This window comes from Hylobates moloch, unplaced genomic scaffold (assembly GCF_009828535.3).
Source record: "Hylobates moloch isolate HMO894 unplaced genomic scaffold, HMol_V3 SCAFFOLD_5, whole genome shotgun sequence".
Classification (NCBI taxonomy): domain Eukaryota; kingdom Metazoa; phylum Chordata; class Mammalia; order Primates; family Hylobatidae; genus Hylobates; species Hylobates moloch.
The window spans coordinates 32,860,780-32,883,862 of NW_026652280.1; the positions used below are offsets into that span (position 1 = coordinate 32,860,780).

At 49.7% G+C, this 23,083-nt stretch overlaps 1 protein-coding gene across 5 annotated transcripts in view; it reads left to right on the top strand.

The window, feature by feature from the left end:
- Positions 1–23,054, top strand: part of ST8SIA5 (ST8 alpha-N-acetyl-neuraminide alpha-2,8-sialyltransferase 5) — a 91,610-nt gene extending 68,556 nt beyond the window's left edge. For all 5 annotated transcript variants that reach the window (XM_032152391.2, XM_032152392.2, XM_032152394.3 and 2 more), the window contains 4 exons: positions 614–758; positions 3,248–3,360; positions 7,471–7,563; positions 9,049–23,054. In XM_032152391.2, coding sequence (XP_032008282.1) covers positions 614–758; positions 3,248–3,360; positions 7,471–7,563; positions 9,049–9,517 — 820 coding nt within the window. In that variant the 3' untranslated portion in view covers positions 9,518–23,054. The remainder of the gene's footprint in view (positions 1–613; positions 759–3,247; positions 3,361–7,470; positions 7,564–9,048) is intronic.
- Positions 23,055–23,083: the final 29 nt, after the last annotated feature.

A 23,083-nucleotide genomic window follows, 5' to 3' on the forward strand; every position in this document is an offset into this window, starting at 1 on the left:
TCCTGGCTTTGGCAAGCTGGAATCACAAATTACAGAGGATTAGAGGTAGAAGAGCCAAGTCTGTATGAAGAAACTAGGGCCCAGAGAGAGAGAGAGAGAGAGAGACCTTTCAGTAGCCTCACAACCGGTGGGGGCAGAGCAGAAGCGAGAATCCAGGCCTCTTGACACTAGGACGGCAGCCCAAGTTTCCATGCCAGGCCTGGCTGGGAGCTCTTCGGAAAGCTCCTCCTCACCCTCTATTAGTGGCCAGGACTCAGGCTCCATCGAGGAGTTCTGTACAGTGCAGACAGGGGCAGCTGGGTGGGGCTTCATGGAAAGAAACTTGGCCTAGGCCCTGAATGTGTGGCAGAAGGCAGGGGCCTTGGGAGAGGTGTTGAAAAGGGAGGGGACAGCATGAGCAGAGGTGCAGGGTGGGGGCAAGCCTGGGAATGAGTGGGCAGGAGAGGCCTCGGCTCCATGCAGGGTGGGGGCGAGTGTGGGGATGGGTGGGCAGGAGAGGCCTCGGCTCCACCCCTCTGTTCTCCATGAGGCTGTGCTCTGCCCTCCATCACGTCTTTCCTGCATCACGTCCTTCCTGCATCACGTCTTTCCTGCCTGTCTCCCTGCCTGGCAGGTCTACTCTGTCCAGGTGCTGCAACGCCCCTGCCTTTCTCCTCACCACCCAGAAGAACACTCCCCTGGGGACAAAGCTCAAGTATGAGGTGGACACCAGCGGCATCTACCACATCAACCAGGAGATCTTCCGCATGTTTCCCAAGGTGCTGCTTTGGGCGGAGGCGGTCTGGGTGGGGCGAGGGAGCCGACCCAGCAGTAGCCCTCCATGGCAATGCCCCTGGGGTTTTGCCTGACTCACTCACTGTCCTCTGGACTCAGTTGTCTTGGTCCTGGTTGACCAGTTGTCTGAGGTGCAGAAGCCCACCCTCTGGGTTTCTTTGGGGGTTCTGTCTGAGAACCATGACTGCCAACTGGCTATGATTTGAGTGACTTTTGGCGAGAAAGTGACTAGAAAATTCTGGGTATTGCATTGCTTGCAGAGGATATCCTGCAGATAGGGAGAGAATGACAACACATTTGTCCCCCACCTGAGGTAAGCACAAGAGCAAACGCACATGCAGAGGTTGTGAGCACAAGAAAGAACAACCCAGTGCAGATCTAGACTCTGAAAGATTCAGCTCACTGGATGACTGTGGGCAGATACTTTGTCTTTCAAAGCCTCAATCTCCTTATTTGTAACACTGGGGTTTGGACTATGAATAGATTTGGCTGATTATAACAGAACATCTAAAATATCAGAGACTTAATCAAGATAGATATTTATTTTTTTCCTTTCACATAAAAGAATTCTGGAGGTAGGCTGTGCAGGGCTGGCATGGTGGCTCCCTGGTCATGGAGGACCACAAAATGAGTGAGCCGCAGACCTGAATGGTTCAGATCACTGACCTTGGCCATTGAGGACCACAGTGAGTGAGCCGCAGATATGAACTGTTCAGATCACTGATGCTGAGCACCTGCAATCACCTGGGCTAACCATTGGTGCAGACTCACCGCACTACTCTCAGAGAAGCGGCGCTGGAACCTGCTCTTTCAGCCAGTTCTGGCAATTACCCAGGTGTCGTGGCGTATGGACTCTGAAGAGGAGGAAGGTTGCATGGATGTGTTCATAACCACACTCAGGAGAGCTCTGGGCCCAGGACAGCACTTAGTGAGTGTAGTTTATAAAAATTCTGAGTGGGGGCATGTAGAGGTCTTTCTGGATGAAATCTGAAGGCCTTGGCTGCCTTGCTTCTTGGCTGAGTGCGAAACAAAGCCCAGAGTTCCCTGCATTCTGTGACTGGTACCAGAGTGTGTAGGTAAGACTCATGCATTCTGGGGACGTGGAGGAGGAGCTGCAGGTAAGCGATGTCAAACGTGTTCTCACTTACTGTGGCCCTAAGGGAGAATGGTGCTGAGCCACCTTTACAAGGTGGGTCTTACAAGGCCTGGAACATGAGGCTGGTGACAGCAGGTGGATTTGCATCTCACGCAGGTAATGCCAGTGGGTGTAACACAACTTAATATGACATACAGATCCAAGGAGAACCGGTGTATGGACCGCTGAAGGCCAGGGACAGACAACAGGGCTCACCAGACATTCTCCAGAAAGCGCCAGGCAGTAACTGTTTTAGGATTTGCAGTTCATAGTCTCTCTGTCACTACTACTCACCTCTATCATTCTAGCACAAAAGCAGCCACAGACATTCGTAAACAAATGAGAGTGGCTATGTTCCAGTAACACTTTCAATCTTATTAGATGCCAAAATTGGAATTTTATGTAGTTTTCATGTATCACAAAGTAGTTTCTTCTTTGGGTTGTTTTCAACCATTTAAAAATATAAAATCCATTCCTGGCTTGCAAGTTACACAAAAACAGATGGTAGGCCAGATGTGGCCCACAGGCTGTATGTAGTTCGCTTGTCCCTGAATTAAAGCAGTGTGACATAGAATCACATTTCCTGAACTTCCCTAACTATAAGTATCTCTTTGTGTTTGTAAAAAATTCAGCTTCCCAGCCTCCTATCTGTGAGATTCTGATTCTGTGGTGCTGGGATAGAGCCCAGAAATTTATATTTTCATGATGTATCCCAGGTAATTCTTAACTTACAGAAGTTTAGGAAACAGCCATATAGAACATAATAAACTTTTGATGATTTTTCTGAAAATGACTGTTTTTTTTTTCTTCCTTTCTCTGGTACAAGTCTAATAGTGCAGTTTACTCACCCACTGGCTGTGAGATGCCCCTGTTTTCCCTGTCTTGGCTCACTGGGCCTGTCCATCCAGGGAAAATGGACCATGAATAAGGACAGTCTCCCACAGAAGTCCCCCTTAAATTTAGCCTGATTCCTGATGGTCCCAGGGCAGCGTGATACTCCATGAGACCCCGCCTGGCTGCTGGTCCCACCGGAAGCCCAGGCTGCAGGCCTGGCCCGTTTCGTGCAGGGCTGCCAGCCACTGTGTGCCAGGAGGAAAGCTGCCCAGCAGGCCCTGGGCGTCAGGGATGGGAGTAGCCTTTGGGGCCATCTAATAGTAACAAGATTCTCGACCACTCTTCCCATCTGTAAAGTGGAAAGCCGCTTTTCTCCCACATTCCCCACAAGGCTGCCTCTTGGGGCCAGGAGCTAATAGAGGTGGGTGTGCTTGCAGAGGTGAGAGTCACAGGTCGAGGCAGGGGGTGGCTTGGCTCTGAAAGCTGTGCCTGTGCCTCCCCCAGGACATGCCCTACTATCGGTCCCAGTTTAAGAAGTGTGCTGTGGTGGGCAACGGAGGCATCTTGAAGAATAGCCACTGCGGGAGCGAGATCAACAGCGCCGACTTCGTCTTCCGGTAAAAGAAACCCTGGCACTGCCCTTGCCACTACCCCATGGTCCTCCTCCTCCATATTCTTCCCCTGGTGCCCTAATGCTACCCTTTAAGCAAGTAATCCCCACTTCCCACCCCTGCAGGCCCTCAGGTCTGGGATATCCCTGCTTCTCTTCAGCCCCATCCCTTTGGGGAAGTCATTGAACTCCCAGGTCCTCAGTTTCCACATCTGCACAATGGGAGATGTGTTAAGAGCAAAGGGCATCACAGATTTGAAGGCACTGAGGACTCAGGAGCTTGCAGCTGTGTCGGGAGGTCCTCTGGGCACCATCTCCTTGGGTGGGTGCTACCCTTCCAGAAGCACTGGTTGGAACCAGGGCAGTCTTGTGGCAGACACCAATATTGGCTTCACCCTGGCTTTAACTAAGCCAGAGACTGGTCCTTGCACTTCTTCCTTCCGTAAATCCCCCCTCTCATCTCTTTGTGGATCTTCATTTATATCTTTAGCCTGGGTGAAGAAGGTGAGTTGAAAATAAGAGCTTAAAGCAAAGAGACTTGGGTTGAGTCTGCAGTGGGGTTGCATGAAGCATGGATCCACAATCATCGGGCCACTCAGTTGGTGTCAGGTTGGGGAGGGTAGAGTAGGTTTGGTGTGATTTGAGGTCCTAAAATAAAGGGACTCCTGCATATTTTGGGTTCTTGGCTGTCCAACCCCAGCCCCTGTCTCTAGAAGAAGAAGCCTTGGACACCCTGCGTCACCTGCTGTCACAGGCAGAGTGTGAGAGACACACCTCTTTCTGTGATCTGGAGTCTGCCCACGTGTTCCCTGTGGACGCCTAGTCGAGTCCAGCATTGAAGGTTAAGCTTTCTCCAACACCGAAATCTCTGGCCCTCACTGACTCCTTATCCCAGCCACATTCCTGCCAGAGAAGGCAGGGAAAGCCTCTTTCAAGATGGTCTTTTGGGGAGAAGCCCAGGTCTCTGGGGTCTCCCTGAACTTTGATCTGGGCTCCAGCATTGCTAGGCACATGACCTCAGGAATGTCATGTCACCCTTCTGGGCTTTGGTTTCCTCATCTGCAAAATGGGGATAAGGATAGCAGCTCCATCAGTTATGGTATTAAATCACATAATGGTTGTATAGCTTTTAGTACCTCCAGCACTGGACACACCATTAGAGCCCAGTTAATGCCAGCAACTGCCCTTCCAGGTCCTGTTCCCTCTGCCTGGAATGCTGTCTCCCCAGCCCCTACATCCTGCATTGCCAACTGCCACTTGTCCTTCCAAGCTTAGCTCAAGAATCACCCACTCCTTCCCTGGCTATACCCACTTGCACCCTTTTCTGGGCTCCCACGGAACCTGGTGTCCACCTATCATGTGGCCTTTAACACCCAACCCTATAACCAGGGACCCACTGAGTGGTCTCGCTCTTGCAGATTGGAAACACAAAGAGAATTTCTGTTTACAGTAACTGATGTAATTGGCACAACGTAACTACTCAGAAAAATTAGTCTTAAATGAAGGAATGAAGGCATGAATGAAAGAATGGACGTGTGTGATTTTTAGGGCTAAGAAGCGGAGCAGGCTCTGAAGCTGGGGAGCCTGATTTGAGTTAGAAAAAGCTGTGTTACTTTGCGTAAGTTACCTAGCCACTCCACCTTTATCTCCTAAAATGAAAGATGAGAATGATAATAGTAACTACCCCTTGGGGTCAGTATGAGGAATAAATGAATTAATATGTTTAAAATCTTCAAACAATGCAGGACACATACTTTTATTATAAGGAAAATGTTATTTTAAAATATTCCTCTCATTTTACAGATGAAAAACAATTTTTTGGGAGGGGATGATATTCCTTGCTAGGGTCATGGGGCTAGTCATGGTCAGAAATGGGGTACAGTTCTGGTCTTGCATTCTTTCTGTGATACCACGTCATTTCTCTAGCTCGATAATATGACAGTAAACGTCTCCCTCGAAGGGGCTGGTCTCTTGTCCCACCACCTAAGATCTGTTAAGATCTGTGAGAGCACACAGTTGTGTCTGCTACTTTTGGAGATGCTGTGGGCCCTTTCATCCTCATCGTCATCATCATCGTAGCAGTGCAGCAGCAGCAAAGCCTTGCTGGGTGCCTGTATGTGCACGCCAAGATGCCCTGAGACTCCGTCCTGTTCTAGGCATGTCCTGGATGCTATTGCACTAGGAACGAGACCTAGGCTTGCAGTCAGACAGGCCCAAGACCTAGGCTTGCAGTCAGACAGGCCCGTCCTCCACCCTGCCTTGACCACCTAATAGCAGCAAGTCCCTTGACCCTCTGAATGCCTGGTTTCTCATTTGCAACACAGTGAGCCTAATATCTGCCACCCGAGGTTATTGATGTCTCATATAATCCTATGAAAGTTCCTGGCATGCCACAGATGCCCAAAAAAATGGTAATTGACTGCAGACACCCCTCCCCTTCCCACGCTCAATCTTTAAGGACAATATAAAACCTGCCTTTCATAGTGGTCTGATAGACAGGGGTGTGGTTGGATCATAAAGCAGGTGAAAGTCCTGGTCCTGTTATAGAATAGGGTTCTTCTGCACAATTATTCCCTAAACCCATGGCTTCCCCTTGACGAAAGGCCACATTTTTCACATGGCCCACCGTCCCTTATGTTCTGGCCCCTTCTTACCTCTCTGCCTTCAGCTTGTACCACTCCCACCTTGCCTGTGCTGCAGTCACTGGGCCAAAGTCACTCCTGGGTGCTTCCTGTTCTCACCTACCACAGGACCTTTGCACAGGACCTGTGTCTGGAATGCTCATGAGGTCCACTTTCACCCAGCTAACACCTGCTTATTTCAGAATTTATTATTCATTCATTATGTAGTATTTGATGCAAAGAATATTTGTACCACATAAGTATGAAGCAAAACAATAAAATGAATATTTGTAGACCAACCACTTGATTTAAGAAGTTGAATGTTTGTATGGAGCCTTTGTATCAATTGGTGTGCTCCTTCCCATTCTACCTCTGTTTCCCCCCTCCGAAGGTATCGCTACCCGGAATTGAGTACTTAATCATTCTCTCATTGTTAAAAATTGGTTTGTCATATGTAGATGTACCCCTGAACAATGTATTGTTAAACTATGCTTGCTTGGGGCCGTATTCGTTTCCTATTGCTGCTATAAAAAAATACCACCAAATTAGTGGTTTAAACAACACAGATTTTATTATCTTACAGTCTTGGAGGTCAGAAGTCTCACTGGACTAAAATCAAGGTGTCTGCAGAACTGCATTCCCTTCTGGATGCTCTCAGGGAGAATTTGTTTCCTTTTTCAGTTCCTAGAAGCTCCTTGCATTCCTTGGCTTGTGGCAAAGCCCACAGTGGAGTATCTTCCAGTCTCTTTCTCTGACTCCAATTCTGTTGCCACATACTTTCTTCTGTCTCCCTGGTTGTCACATCACCACTTATAAAGACCCTTGTGATGACACTGGACTCCCCCAGATAACTCAGGGCAATGGCTCCATCTCAAGATCCTAAACTTAATTGCAGCTGTAGAGTCCCTTCTGCCACGTAAGGCTGCATAGTCACAGCTTCCAGGGATTAGGACATGGACACCTTTGGGGGCTATTACTCTTCCTACTATGGGGCTTTCTACAAATGGTGGCAACTTGCTTTTGCATGCAATATGTGTTGCATTTCTAAGATGCATCTTCGAACACATCCCATGTTTATTTAGCCCTTCTCCTGCTACAAGACTTTTGCTCAATTCCTCCTTCAGACCTCAGCTCAAGCATTGCTTCCTCAGGGAAGTCTTGGCTCCCTAGAAAAGGAGATGCTCCCCTGCCACCTGTCCTCTGAGAGCCATAATCCCGTCCTCCAGAGGTCCAGGGACTACCCAAGCTTGTAACTGCATTTTACAACCGGTGGTTTCTCTGCCCCATGTGTCTGGAACTTCAGCAAGGCCTGTTGGCTGTCCCAGTGCCTGATAAGGAGCAGAAGGACCACTGTCTTATCACCTGGCTACAGAGAACCTGCCTAGCTGGTTGCCGTTGCATCCCTCTGCCCACATGATCACCATCCCTCCCCTCCCCCTGCGCCCTCCCCAGCCTGACCTATTGAATGACCTTGAGCTGCCTTTTCTCTTCTGCAGGTGCAACCTGCCCCCCATCTCAGAGAAGTACACCATGGACGTGGGGGTGAAGACGGATGTGGTCACTGTGAACCCCAGCATCATCACAGAGAGGTCAGTGGCCCTCTTTCTAGAGCTGCACTGTCCAAAATGGTAGCCAATAGTCACATGCGGCTACTGGGCACTGGAAGTGTGGTTAGTCTGGAGATGTGCTGGCTGTGAGTGTAAAACACACACTGGGTTTCAAAGACTTAATACAAAAACAGGATAACATATCTAATTAACTTGTTATATTAATTACTTGTTGAAGTAATAGTATTTTCAAAATAGTGGGTTAAAGAAAATATAAAAACTTCACCCATTTCTATTTTTTCACATGTGCTTATTTGGACATTGTTAAATTCCATATGTGGCCTGCATTAGTTCTTTTGGACGGTGCTGGTCTACAGTACCTTCACCTAGAGATGGGCAGGACAGCTTTCCAGGGTGTGACCAGGGCAGGCAGCCCCCTACCTGGCTGTGTCCAGGAGGTACTGGGGAGAAGCTCACACTGAGATCTCAGCTCCCCTCCTGGCTCCCCTCCTGGGGTTCATCTGGAAGGTTTTAGGGGAAGTGTTGAAACCCTAGCCCTCGGCATAGTCACACCAACCAGGTCAGAGGACATGTAAGAGGAGGGGACAGTGGGAGATGAGAGGAGGGGGTCGTTGAATTGGATCAGATGCCCAGGGAACAGCTATTTAAGGGGCGGGAAGAGACAGCAAAGTCACCGAGTGAAGGAGTGCTCAGAGACGTGAGAGAGGGCCCAAGAGGGAAGGCTGCTTAATGTAAAGAAATGGGGCCAGGCGTGGTGGCTCATACCTATAACCACAGCGCTTTGGGAGGCTGAGGCCAGAGTGTGGCTTGCGGCCAGGAGTTCGAGACCAACTTGGGCAACATAGCTAGTCCCTGGTCTCTACAAAAAATTTTAAAAAATAGGCAAGTGTGTGGTGCATACCTGCAGTCTCAGCTACTCAAAAGGCTAAGGTGGGGGGATTGCTTGAGCCCAGGATTTTGAGGCTGCATAGAGCTATGATTGCACCACTGCACTCCAGCCTGGATGACAGAGCAAGACCGTGTCTCTAAAAATAACAACACACTAGTGTGTGTGAGAGAAACGGAGGCTGCAGGAGAGGAAGCGTCTGAGCCAGGACAGGCAGCTGCATTTGGGGTTTGTCCCTGGGGAGCTTGGGGATGACAGTACAGGTGAATGGTATGAGGCCTCTAGAGCAAGCCTCCACTCCCACAGCCACTTCCCTGCTGAGCCTCCCTCGGGCCACCCTCATCCTTTTGGATTCAGCATTGCCCTGCCCCCTGCAGCCACACCCTGGATATCTGTCCCTTTGGATCCTAACTGCCCTCTCCTGCACCCACTTACAAAAACTCAGCTGCCCCTGAGAGAGGTCTCACCTTCATCTGCACAGGTGCGTGAGGTGTCAGGAGGCAGGTGGCCTTATGAGTCCCTTCCGTCCTTTGCAAAGCCCCAGGGTACAAGGGTGGGGAAGCGAGGGGCCTGGGGGCACGGAGGAGTGGGCGCTCACCTCTCACTCGCGCCCTGCTTAGGTTCCACAAGCTGGAGAAGTGGCGGCGGCCGTTCTACCGCGTGCTGCAGGTGTACGAGAACGCGTCGGTGCTGCTGCCTGCCTTCTACAACACGCGCAACACCGACGTGTCCATCCGCGTCAAGTACGTGCTGGACGACTTCGAGTCGCAGCAAGCTGTCTACTACTTCCACCCGCAGTACCTGGTCAACGTGTCGCGCTACTGGCTCAGCCTGGGGGTGCGCGCCAAGCGCATCAGCACCGGCCTCATTCTGGTCACTGCGGCGCTGGAGCTCTGTGAGGAGGTGCACCTCTTCGGCTTCTGGGCCTTCCCCATGAACCCCTCGGGCCTCTACATCACTCACCACTACTATGACAACGTCAAGCCGCGTCCCGGCTTCCACGCCATGCCCTCCGAGATCTTCAACTTCCTGCACTTGCACAGCCGAGGCATCCTCCGCGTGCACACGGGCACCTGCAGCTGCTGCTGATGGCTGCCCGGCAAGCGGCGTCTCCTCTCCTGCTGTCCCTCCCGGTGGAACTGGGAGCCCCGAACCGGGCAGCGTGGGGGCCTGGCGTTCAGGCTGTCTCTCCCTCCGTAGTTCACCTCTGTACTTGGATCCTGGGGTGGGGAGGTAGGGTTAGGAACCGGGGCAGAGTCAGCTCTGTGCTGAGCCTCCTGGCCTGGCCCCCACCGGTGCGTCCGCCCCGTGCCTCCACCTGCCCTGGCTAGCATGCTGCTGGGCCACACCCCAAGATCGGGGCCCAGGGGATGGCAAGTGAATAAAGCACATTTCCACCCAATTTTGATATCTGAGAGAGAGCACAAACTGCAGGCCCTTGTTGCAGCTGAAGGAAGGCCCTACAGAGAATGGAATCGAGAGTGGAGACAGGACACTTCACAGGACACTTGAGCACAGTCAAGATTTTATTCACACTTTTGGTTCCTGAGTTTTATATCGAGGACTTAGCTGTGAATTGCTATCTAAATCTCAGAGCTTAGAAGCCAACCCAGTGACTAGACCTTCCAGTGAAGAAAGTGATCTCAAGAGGTCCAGGGACTTAATAGCCAAGCCACACCACCCGACAGGTTCTTCTGTGACACCGAGAGATCTAACGCAAGGCCTGGGTTATGTCTTAGTCAAGATGTCATCATCTGAGAAGCACCACATCCTTTCAGACACATCCTCAGACACACACGCAGTCTTGGTGCCCCCAGGTTCAATCCTGCGATAGCTCTTTTGATGAGAAGGAAATAAACCAAACCAGCCACTTGCACTATGGCTTCCAAGCCAATGTTATTGACTCAATAAGTGCTTAGCAATTGGCTGTCTCTTTTGTCTCCCTATTTTCAGCTCCATTTAAACCAGGAGTTATTTATAAAGACCTCTTCCTCTCATGTCTCTGAATCCTGCAGGATCCTGCTGTATCGTGTTCCTCAGTCGGAACCATAGGCTCTGGGATGGAAAGCACTGACATGTTAGGCGGTGAGCTTAGCAGAGAGAAGCGAGTTGTGGCCTCCGACACCAGCATCACGGAAGCTTCTGCTGTGAAGGCGGGACTTCTCACAGCGGACCCCAGGGCCTGGGCTTGGGGCAGTCAGCCGGGCTTAGGCAGGGAGGGGTTCACATGTCATTTCACATCTGAAATTAATTCCCTTTGCTTCTCCCTGTGGTGTTTCCACCATAAATGGGATGGTGTCGAGACACTGTTGGTGAACTAACTGCCTTAGAACTTAGCTTTGTGGAATCATACGATGTTAGTGCTGGGAGGAGGACTTCAGCCTACCTGCCTGGCAACCTGTCTCCCTCCTTCCTTCCTTTCTCCCTACCTCCTCCCCTTTCTCCTTCCCTCCCTTCCTCTTTTCTTCCTCCCCTTAAACATTTCTGGAAAGCCTATTCTGCTTTGGTCTGTGGTTGGACTTAGGAAGACACAGGGATAAACAAAGGCATTATCTGTGTCTTCTGGGGGTGCAGGGCCCAGAGACTGTAGGCCCAGTCCCACATGCTGGGTGTTCCGGGAGGGTTAAGAGCTGTAAGAGTCTGTCAGGGAGTGGGATCTGCTATCCAATCACCTCACTCGACAGGCCCCCCAGCTGAGCCAGTCAGGGACAAGAGAGCGCAGGCTTTATCCCAGGCCTCCAGGCTCCTGATCCAGGGCTCTGTTTTTGGCCAAACTTTTGTGTCTTGGCTTGTGTTCCTGTGGGTGGGTTGTTGTGGAACCTGTGCCCTGTGCACAACACTGTTCTCAATGCTGACTCTCACCTGCATTCTGAGCTCTGGTCCTGATTGGGAAAACCTCAGGTGGCTCTGAGCCTCAGTCTGCTGGTCAGGAATGTAGGGGAGTAGCCAAGGGGATGAAATGATCCCAAACACCTGCTAAACCGGGAAGAACTGCAAAGGACAGTGGATGGTTATTACTTTCTTGAGCTCTGCCTGTTTCTCCCAGGGAGGGAATTTCTGGGAAAGATTCCAGTTAACTGAGATTTCTAGCCACTGCATGGTTAATTGAACCCAGTTCTCGAAACCGTGGAATATAAAAACTAGAAGTTTCTTAAAGACCATTTTGTTCCACTTAAGGAAACAGGCCCAGAGCAAAGATGTGACCTGGGTCAAGTCATGCCTGGGGCTCTGCTGAGTGCCTGCTGTGGACAGAGCCCTCTACTGGAAGCCCTCTGGGTACTACTTATGTTCCAGATGGGCGGGCAGTGTTTGGGGGAGGCTCCCTGGTGACACAGACCTCAGGATTCCCACAGCCGAGGGTGTTGCAGGTTGGAATCTGCCCCAGCCAGGGCCCTCGTAGGAGCTGGGGATTGGAGCATTGAGATCCAGCCCACAGAGGAGTTGGGACACCTGGCTGCTGGCAATATTCCTGCCTGTGGGTCTTAGGGCCAGTCCTTCCTCTCCCTCAATGTCTCAGTTTCCTCATCTCTACAACTAGAAGCTTTGTAAAATCTTCAGGGTCTGTACAATCTCCTTATTTTGGGGGGACATTCATGATGAATGGATCTAAGCCATAATTAATATTTCTTATTATAATAGCTAGCATTTATCATGCTCTCATTCTGTGCCAGGCCCTACGTTAAGCACTTTTCCTATATTATCTCCTGTAATCATCACGAGACCCCTTTGGGTAAGGAGGCTCCCATTGTACAGATGAGGAGACCGAGGCTTAGAGCAATTCCAGGACTTGCCCTTGGTCAGGCACCCAATGGAGGGAACTGCACCCAGATCTGTAGAGCCCCAAAGTCTGTGCTCCAAACCTCTGTCTTACCTTCCCAGACAGTGACACCAGAACATGAGGGATCCCGACCAAGATGCCCCTGCAGGATATTACGGGGCCCTCCTCCAGGGACAAATGCTCTAGGAGGCTGTCATCGACCAGGAAGCAGTCTGTGCTTATAGGTACCTCTCCCTAACCCTGCCCCCTACAGCAGTAGCGACTTACCCACAGTGGCATTGGAGGGGAACTGAGGCCATCGTCACATTTTTAAGGTGAGGAAAGATGCCCAGAAATAGCACATGTTAAGTGACAACACGAATGACTTGCCCAGGGCTACATGGCCAGCTTGTGGCTCAACTGGGACTCACCAGTCTCCTGACTTTCAGGATATAGTTTTTCTCCTGCAGCCAGTGTTTATAAGAAAAACATTTTTTCAAAGGCTCAGAGAGATCTGGTGTTGACTCTGGAAGGCTTCTGCCATGTTCCTCCACAGCGCTGTCACCACGCCACTATGCAGTGCAGACTACCCATTGAATTATTATTTAAGGGAAATCGATTCCCCGTAAACAAAACAACCATCATGTCTTCCTTTGTGCTAAATCCACTGCTCCAGGCTTGAAAGGCAACAAAAACAAGTAAATGACTCAGTGCTTAGCCAAGCACAAAAAAAGGTGGCTCAAGGTCAGAGGCAGCCTCTGAGACCATTTCAGCAACGCTGCTGCGGCAGCTCTACCCACTAATCACCTGGTGCCCAGAGACAGCATGTGCTCATCGCCCTTGACTTTGCTGAGAGCAGGGAGGAAGCAGAGCAGTGCTTAGAAACAATTGAGGCAGAGTGGAGTGCTGGCCAATTTAGTGAGTGAATTGGTGAATAAATTATATTTATTGAGTGCTCATGTTGTGCCAGGCATGGTGCCAGGTGCCGGGGAACTAGTGATGAACAAAACGTCGTCCCTGCCCTCTGAGAGTTTGTGGTCTGGTATGTGTGTGTGTACAGATGATAAATGAAGAATCCCACAAACACGTGGGAGCTGGTTGTGCTGAACACTGTCAAATCCAGTCTCAGGGACAGTTATCTGGGAGAGGAGGAGGAGGAGGGGATGACCAAAGTCAATTCCGAATTCTGAAGGTTGGCAGCATAAAAAGTGTAACCAGCAAAGCAGCGAATACTTCTCAGATAGCACCCTTGACATCCGTGTAACATTTGACAAGGTTAGCCTCTCTGGTCTTTTTTGTTTGTTTGTTTGAGAGAGTCTCCCTCTGTCACCCAGGCTAGAGTGTGGTGATGTAAATATGGCTCACTGCAGCCTCGACACCTGGGTTCAAGTGATCCTCCCACCTCAGCCTCCCAAGTAGCTAGGACCACAGGCACGTGCCATTACTCCCAGCTAATTTGAAATTTTTTTTTTTTTGTAGAAACGGGGTTTTGCTATGTTGACGAGGCTAGTCTCGAACTCCTGAGCTCAAGCAATCCTCCTGCCTTGGCCTCCCAAAGTGCTGGGATTACAGGTGTGAGCCACTGTGCCCAGTCTCTCTGGTCTTTCTAAAGTCCTCTCCTCTTCTGTTTTCTAACTGTTCTTCCCTGACTTTCCTCCTGTCCCTCTGAATGCCCCTTCTCAGGTTCCTTTGTGGATTCATCTTCCATGAAGCTTCCTCAGGGTTCTCTTCTCTTCCTAGGAGCATTCCTGCAGAAATCTCATCTATTCACAGCCTTAAGTGTCTCCTGCCCTGGCATCTTAAGCCCTCTACCTGCAGGCCAGTCGTCCCTAGGAGCATTGGAGGCATGCTCACCGTGGCTTCCTGCATGTCTGTGTCTGCACAGCATCTCAGACCTCAACATGTCCTCAACTGGTATAGTTAAAAGAACAATCTGAACTCAGAGTCTCCTCCTACTACTTCATAGCTGTGTGAACTTGGGGGAGCTCCGGAAGCCCCTGGAGGCTCTGGACTCATCATCTGAAATGAGGACAGGATACCAACCTCAACAGCTGTTGCAAAGCCAAGTGAAATAGTGTTGCACAATGCCTAGCACAGTGCCCAGCACAAACTAGACACTAGCAAGCACAGGTTGCCTTGGCCCAAAACTTGGATCACCTTTGCCTCTTCCTTCTCCTTCACTCTTTATGTCTATTTGTTCACCGTATCTTGTCAATTCCAACTCATAAACATCCCTTTAAGTCATTCCCTCTCTGCAACCCCTCTGCTACTGCCCTAAGCCAGACCCTTCTGATGGATCTTTCTGCTTTCAGAGAATAACCTTCCAAAAATACCTTTTGTGGGGCCCATTGCCTGCCTGTACCATAAACTTCAGGTTCTTTACCAAGTCATGCAGTCAGTGTCCCAAGCTGGCTTACACACCTTCCCAGAGATCCTCCTGCCACCTCCCTGCCCTATCCCATACTATTCCAGGCACCTTTTCACACTCTCTTCAAACACCCGGAATGGCCCTCACACTCCTAAGTTCCTCTCTCCTTCCTTTTATCTGGCCGCTTTTGCAGAAGTCAGGTAATGGCCCTCTGCATCCTCCCCTCTAGAGACCTGGGCTGGGCACTGTCTCCTCTGTGCTTCTGCTGCAACCATCACCGACTCCGTTAGGACATCCTCACAGCACACAGCATAAGGGCCTGTGTGTCCTTGATAGAAGGTTTGCCTTCTCCCCAAGGGAAGACACAATATCTAAGCTCATTTTGTACTGCCAGCACTGGCAGGGAAGCACATGCCATGGCTACTCAACATGTGTTTACTACAGTAATGAGGTCTCTGGTTCCTGGGGGACTCCAGCAGTTCAGGAGACCCCACTAATAAACCGAGTAACACCTTGGGGAAATTGTCAGCTGAAGAGAGTCCTCTATTGATTTTTTTCTACCTAGCACATCCCAGGAAGGCAGAGACTCCTCCTGCCTGTCCGGGGGAGCTCGGGGCTCAGGAGGCTGAAATGTCTGTCTAGTGGGGGCTTATGGGCTCGGCTAGCCTCTTTTTGTCTTCCCTCGTTATAATCCTGCTCATCTGCTTTTTGCTGGCTAGCCAATCCTTTTTCCTCTAGTTTAAATGAAAGGAGAGACATTTTCTGTGTTTCTTCTTCTCTACTTCTTCCCTTCCTCAAAGCCACACAAACATGTCAGGATCTTACATCACTGTGGCTGAGGTGCAGCCTAGGAAGCAATGTAAGAGGGATTTATCAACGGTGTTTCAAAAACTAGAGGAACATGCTGAATGCTTTGGCTGGGAAACAGGTGAGCTGAGCTTTGCAGGATGTCTGCTCCAGATGCCCAGGGGAAGGCCAGGAGCATGGGGTTGTTGCCTGGGGGAGAAAAGGTGCTGCTTCTCTGAGCTCAACATACGCCCTGACCTAGTCTCCTCCCTGTAATCAGAGCACCCTCTGGGAAGAGGCTAACTGTGGCTCAGGGGTCAGGTGAGGCCAGGTGAGGGGTGCACCAGTGGCCAGGTGTGCCTTGGTCTATTGTTTAGAGGTCTAGTCAAACGAGGCCAGTCTGTGGAGGCTGATTCCATCCTACAGGGCATCCTAATAAACCAGTGTGATCTTCAAAGGGTAGACTGGATAGATCTACAGTGTGATCTTCAAAGGGTAGACTGGATAGATCTACAGTATAGATCTACAGTCTAACCTTTGAAGATCACATGGGTTTATTAGGATGCCCTGTAGGATGGCCTTCTGATGGCCTGCATCAGAATCACCTGGGTGCTTGTTAAAACTATGGACTGAGAACCTGGGGGAAGAGGTGGCGCCTGGGAATCAGCATGTGTGAGGCCCTATCTGTTCCCTGAACATACAACTGCTTGTGGTTCAGAAGTTGCCGCCAGTTGAGTGGCCATGTATGGCTTGAAATTCAGACTGGAGCCTTGAGTAGGAAAATAATGAAAAGAAGAATTTGGCACACAACCCAACTTCTGCCTTTTCTGTACATACAAATATAATATATAACCTACTATGTACCTAGCAACAAAAATCAAGTGCTCGGGAATCTAACATTTACAAAATTGGTTTTGCTTTAACACGAACAAAGATTTCTTTTTCATTTGCAATTATGGTAAAATACACATAACATAGAATTTATCATCTTAACCATTTTTAAGTGTACAGTTCAGTAATGATAAGTACATTCACACTGTTGTATATTCTGTCTCTGGAACTCTTCTCATCTTGCAAAACGAAAACTTTAAACCCATTAAATGACAAGTCTTCACTTCCCCCTTCCCCAGCCCCTGGCAATCGCCATTCTACTTTCTTTCTCTATGAATTTTACTGCTCTAGGTCCCTCATATAAGTAGAATCATATAATATTTGTCTTTCTGATGACTGGCTTATTTCACTTAGCATAGTATACCAAAGACTTCTTAGAATCACTTAGGTGCAAGCAGCTCTCAAATGACATTAACTGTTTCGGGTGTCCCTAAAGCAGAAATCTGATTTTTGTTTTTGTTTTTGCCTTGGGCAGTTGTTCTGGGCTGGTCGTTGGACCCTGGCTTCCTGAGACCTTGACCCCTTTGCTGAGGGAGAGTGCAGAGCTGGCCTTGCTCTGCCACCTGGGCTCCACCGTCATGGCCAGCATGTCCTGAGAGACAATAGCCTTGCTGATCTTTTAGAAGTCTTTATTTTCCCCTGCACAGTCTCTTCTGAGAATCTTTTTTTTTTTTTATTTCAAAGGAAAAAAACCAAAACCAAAAACATACACTTCCATGACTTAGCTGTTGGCCACAAAAGCCAGAAATCAGTGACTCTCTCTTCAGTCGAAGATGGTTCCCATGGCAACAAATCTCTCATTTCCTTCAACTAAGTGATCTGCTCAGCTTTGGGGTAAAAGTTCTGTTTTCTCTAGAATTGCCATTTGCAACCTTGTGTGTACATAGGAATCACCTGGAAGTCTCTATAAAATAATCCCCAAGCCAGGTCCTTAACTTCCCAGAGAATCTGATTCAGCAGGCCTGGGGATAGGGCCTGGTACCCTTATTTTCAAAGATCTCATTAAGTGGTTCTATCTCACATGATTGGGAGTCATTACCCTAAGGCAGGCAGTCTATGCCTTGGTGTACGTTGTAGTCGTCTGAAGGGCTTTAAGAAATATTCATGCAACCCCATCCCTTGACATTCTTAGTCAGGTGGTCTGAGATGTGACCTGAATATTAGGATTTCACAAATTCTCCAGATGTTTCTAATGTGCAGCCAGCCTTGAGAACCACTATTCTAGGTCAGCAGTTCTCAAATTGGAGCCTGCCTCAGAATCTCTTGGAGAGCTCCTTGATTATGGGCCCCACCCCAGAGTCTCATTTGATGAGGCCAGGGTGGAGCCTCTCTAACAAGTTCCCAGGTGATGCTGATGCCAGTCCAGGGACTGCACTTGAAGGCTCATGGCTCTAGATGATTCTTTAATGAGATTGGCCCTGTTCTGCTGCCCTGTTCTTTTTCCTGGTTGGGGGTTTGTGGACCCTTCCTTCCCTCAGTCTGATTCAGGTGTGAGACTTCTTAAAGGTACCAACTTTTCTTTTTCTGAACATTTTAGCATTCAGATAAACATTATGACATATTTTTAAAGCAAAGTAACATAGATTTCTTCTCCCAGGGCTAGGAGCCTCAGAGTCTGCCTGAATTAAGAATTTATCTGTGCCTAAGATTAGGATGCATTTTGTGATCTGAGCTAAGGGGTTGGTGGGTCTGCAGCAATAGGTTCAGCCTGTGCCTGGGTGAGGGTCACCTTGTGACCGGCGCTGGGTAGGATCTGAGTGCCACACACTTGGCCCTCTAGCATGGGGAGGACCTGTCTGGTCCACCTGGGGGAAAGCCTGGTTTTCTGATGGAGACCCAGCCCTCTGCCCACCTCCACATCTGTGCACAAACATGGAAGGTAGCAATGAGGAAACACACCACAGCACCAGGACTGCCGTGAGCCCAGGAGCTAGGGTTCGAGCCTGACTTCTTTATGCATTTCCTTTTCTATCATACGTTGGAACAGGCTTGAGCTGAAACCAGAGAGTTAGTACCTGGTTTCTGCCTCAATCTATTCTCCCTCCTCCAAAGATGCCCCCAGCAACATGGGCAACTTCAACCCCCATGAGAGCTCAGAATTCCACATTCAGCCACAAAGTTGACAAGAACCTCTGGAGATCTCAAAGACTTATTAAAAGTGGAAATGGTTACTGTTTTACTGAAGCAGGGTGAAAACACAACTCACTTCCTAGGATCGAACCCAGCAAATTCATTCAGCCCCCAGGTAACCGAGGACTCAGTTGAAGGAAAATAATTTTGAGCCCCTGAAAATAGAAGCTATAAAGATGTGTTCAATGGCCAACCATTTTGCTAACATCATATATCTCATGGCATTTGCTTTGATTTTAAATTCAGTTCTAGTGAACTTGGTTCTGGTTTCTAATGACAAAGCAAACTAAGAGAATGATGACAGGTGCTAGATAAAGCAAGAAGTGGCAGCTAATAGCCTAAATTGCGATGGCATTAAGAAGACCAAAACTAGTTTACTTGTTCAACGACAGCTTGTCTTTGGGAAAAAAAAAAAAAAAACTACATTAAGGATAAGAAAATATGTCCAGACATGGTGGCGCACATCTGTAATCCCAGCATTTTGGGAGGCTGAGGCGGGAGATCGCTTGAGCTCAAGAGTTGACGACCAGCCTGGGCAACATGGCGAAACCCTGTCTCAACAAAGAATACAAAAGCACACCTGTGGTCAGTCCCAGCTACTCTCGAGGTTGAGGTGGGAGACTGGCTTGAGCCCAGGAGGCAGAGGTTGCAGTGAGCTGAGATCATACCACTACACTCCAGCCTGGGTGACAGAGCCAGACCCTGTCTCAAAATAATAATTTAAAAAGACCAAAACTAAATACGTATCTCAGGAACCATCAAGTAGCCTGAGGTCACTGGTCTTTTAGTGGGGAAGAGAGGGAGAATATGTTATAATAATCCTGGGAGCAACACAGCATTTCAGCTCAGTTCACCCTGTGACATCCAGGACATGCAGAGGTAAAAAAGCGTTCCAACACTGTTCAATACACTGTCTAAGAAGGCAGGGCTGCGTTTTATCCACTTTAGAATTATTTCCATCCCCAAACACTTAAAATGCTTTCACAAAAGTCTTGGTGCTTAAAAGATAAATGCTCAGTGACCTGGAAGTTCACATAAATGAAACAGTTGATGATCTGATGATGCAGGATAGGTGAGATGGGTAAACTCACTCTTTTTTTTTTTTTGAGATGGAGTCTCACTCTGTCACCCAGGCTGGAGTGCAGTGGTGTGATCTCGGCTCATGGCAACCTCCACCTCCCGGGTTCAAGTGATTCTCCTGCCTCAGCCTCCCGAGTAGCTGGGATTACAGGTGCCCACCACTATGCCCAGCTAATTTTTGGTATTTTTAGTAGAGATGGGGCCAACATTTTGGCCGGGCTGGTTGTGAACTCCTGACCTCGTGATTCGCCCACCTCGGCCTCCCAAAGTGCTGGGATTATAGGTGTGGGCCACCGCGCCCGGCCAAACTCACTCTTTTGAACTTAACATTTTCCCCCCTGACATTGGAGACTCTCCTGCTACCTCTCTCCTAAGAAAAAAGGGCGGGTGGTGGGGGGACAAGCCCCTTCCACCTTCCCACCTCTAAGGGACTTTGCAGTGTGGGTGAAGGTGTGGCTGGTCATCCTCTTTCTGCACCTCTGATTCTGCTTGTGTTGTCTTTATTGTGTGGGGCAGGAGCGTCGTGACTTCAGCTAGGGGTGTGCTGGCTCTGCAGTGACTCAGGCCTGGGTGTTTTTTGGTGAATTTAAGAACCATTTTTGGCGGGAAAGTGACACTTTTACTCTCTCCACACCTTCACCATCCATTTTCTTACTGGACTTCGCTGTGTTCCTGCAAGGAGGACAGGGCAGAGAGTAGCAACCCTCCTTGCCGAGGCTCAGAAAGATAGTGTGGTGTGCCCAGGGCACCCATGGTGGGTGGCGGACATCTCCTCTTGGGTGCCCAGTCTTCCTCAAGGTGGGAGGGACTGGAGGGCAGGGGATGGTGGCCAGTGTCCCGCTCTAGCCCTCTAAGGCACCTTTTTCTCCCCTCTGAAGTTGTTAGGCTGATCTGGAGTCTGCTCTAGGCCTGGGCTTCACCCCGGCCTCATGCCCTGCCCAGCACCTGTGTGGAGGGACCTGTTCGTATTCATTCCTCTTTGGGGGCCAAGCTCAGGGCACCCGAACCAGCAGCCTTGGGTGGCTGAACCTAGTGGGACAGAAGGGAGGCAGTTGTATCTGGCAGAGTCACCCAAGGCCACAGGCCTGAGCAAAGCAGGAGAGCAGGGTAAGCTGGGGTCAGGGACCGTGGTGCTGGCCCCCTGCTGCTCTGGCCATGTGGGAGGCAGCTTGGGGGGGGGGTCCCAAGTGGCAGCTCCTGCCAGCCTACCCTGGACTCCTGAGCCCATTGTCCTGTACTCTTCTCCAGTGGGACATCTGGCCCTCACTGTGGCTGGCTTCAGGGCAAGTCCCTCTGCTCAAGATCACTTTATGGGGCAGCTGGTGCCCCGTGGGGCTCCCACACTCTGCACATACAATTTAGGGACCTGGCAGGGTCTTGGTGGCCTGCAGCTTCCCTTTCTGGAACCGACTCGCCCCCCATCAGAGAGCCATAACTCTTCTTCAATACAGTATTGTTTGAATTTTGAAATATATGCATTTGTCTATGTATTTTCTTAAAGATTAACAGTATCTCAATAAGCATACAATGGGTTGTTCAATGGTGCGGTTTGGAACCCATCCCCCGCCACTTCCCTCTCCAAATAAAGCCAGGACAGACGCTGGAGTCAGCACAGGAGCTGTGGAAACCTTTTGCCCTGGAGCCAGGTGCCTGTGGCTGTGCCTGGGAGTGGCTTCAGCCCAGGCTTGGTGTCAGTTTCCTGGCAGCCCTGCCCAGGAGCCTGCATGAAGGCAGCCCGATCTCTCTCTGAGTGGCTGGTGCACCGGCTCATTTCTGAGTGGCCTCCTGCATGTGAAGAAAAAGCGGCCACGTGGCATGCCTCCCTTCCTCAGCCCCTTCCCTCCCTTGCTTTCCTCTCAAAGAGCCAAGTCACACTGCATCGCGCTCCGTGGAGCCTTTCCCGATGGAGAAGAGAAGGGAGGCCTGAGACGTACTTTGCTGGGATGTGGAGAAACACCATCTATATGAAAAGCCCCTTGCTTGCTCTGCTGATTTTCTCCCTACCCTGGCCCTGGAGAGAAAAGCTGCGCCATTCAAAGACAGTTTGGGGACATGGGGGCTGCAGGCCTGATCTTATTTTTATGCAAATTTTGTTCTGGGAGCAGTGGTTTATACAAACTCCTGTAGCATAATTCCAGCTTGTGTGTGGCTGTCCTTGAGTAGTGATTCTGAAGTGATGACTGTGATGCTATGCCCAAAAACATCATCAGGGTACTTTGTATCTGTCACTATGTTTGAACGGCCCTCAGTTTCTATCTAATAAAACCAGTCAAATGGTTCATCTAGCAAAGACTCTTTGGCTGTGGCTGTGTGTGTGTGTGTGTGTGTGCGTGCGCGTGTGCGTGCATGTGTGTTTTTGTGTGTGTTTATGGGGATTGGGCCGCACTGGGCTGACAGCAGCACAGCCCAATGTGGGGAGCTGCCAGGTATTGTGAAGAGCCCATGGCCACCCTGGGCACACCTTTGGGCAGTGTTGGGGGCACATGAGAATCAGGAGACCTGTGGGTGGCTGCCAGGAGTAGCCATCTGACCCAGGGAGTAGGTGGGCTCACAGCAGGAGCTTAGAGCCCAGATCAAGATCAAGTTGAGTGGCATGCTGAATTGACAGTGTACAAAGGTGTACAACGACGTGGAGAGAGGATTCTGGAGCTTCAGCAGGAGGACAGAGGGCCCCTGAGGGCAGGAGCTACCTGCCTTGAGGGCTGGAGCTGCCTGGGACAGGTGGGTTTGAGATGCACTCATAACTGGAAGCAGATCCCATGGCTATGTAGACCTGCCTTTCTCTAAGCAAAGCCCTATCAAGGTCCAAAGTCACACTGAAGGCATCTGAGCCCACTAATTACCCATTTGTAAAGAAAAAAACTTCATTCAATGCCAATCTCCTTGAGTGTATTTAAGACAGAATTGTATCAAAAGTTGTTTGCATTTATGTGCAAAATACCTGGCTTGAGCTTGTTTGCCCCATGAAATGTAGTTAACATTGCTTGGAGTCCCCAGATCTGCATCTTGGAAAAGCCCAAAGTCTTCCCCGTGATTTCTGCAAATTCCCAGGGACTGGTGTTTCCATGACCCCACTGCCTTCAGACTCCTGCTTTTGGGCATGTTTCTGTTTTGTATTTGTTGACCATCCAGATATTAGATGCAGCCCTTTCCTTAATATCTGTGATGGTGTAGTGTGTCCCAGAGTGTGGTGGGAAGAAGTGGGAAAGGGATTGAGACCACTTCAGACATCCTGAAAAAGAGACAGCCCAGCCACCGGCCACGTTTCTGGTGTGGACACTCCTCATGACCTTGGCCTTACCCTACCTCTCTGGCCTCTCTCTTCCACCTCTTCCCTCTTGGCCTTCCTTTTCTCCTCTCTCCATCTCCCCATTTCTCTCTTTGGAGCTACTGAATCATTCTCTGTTTGCTTGGTCTCCTGCTGAGGCTGGGTCTCTGCTCACCTTCTACCTTCCAAAGATATTTTTTCAAAGAGGACCATTTCGTCTCTAAGATGAGTTTTGGTGACAGCTATAAGATGTTCAAATGTTTCATTATGACAATTGTAAAATGTCAGACAATCAAGCAAACAATGACGGAACCTAAGGTTACTATTGGAGGGTCATCTCTGAGACCTGGGCGTTGCCTTTTTTTTTTTTTTTTT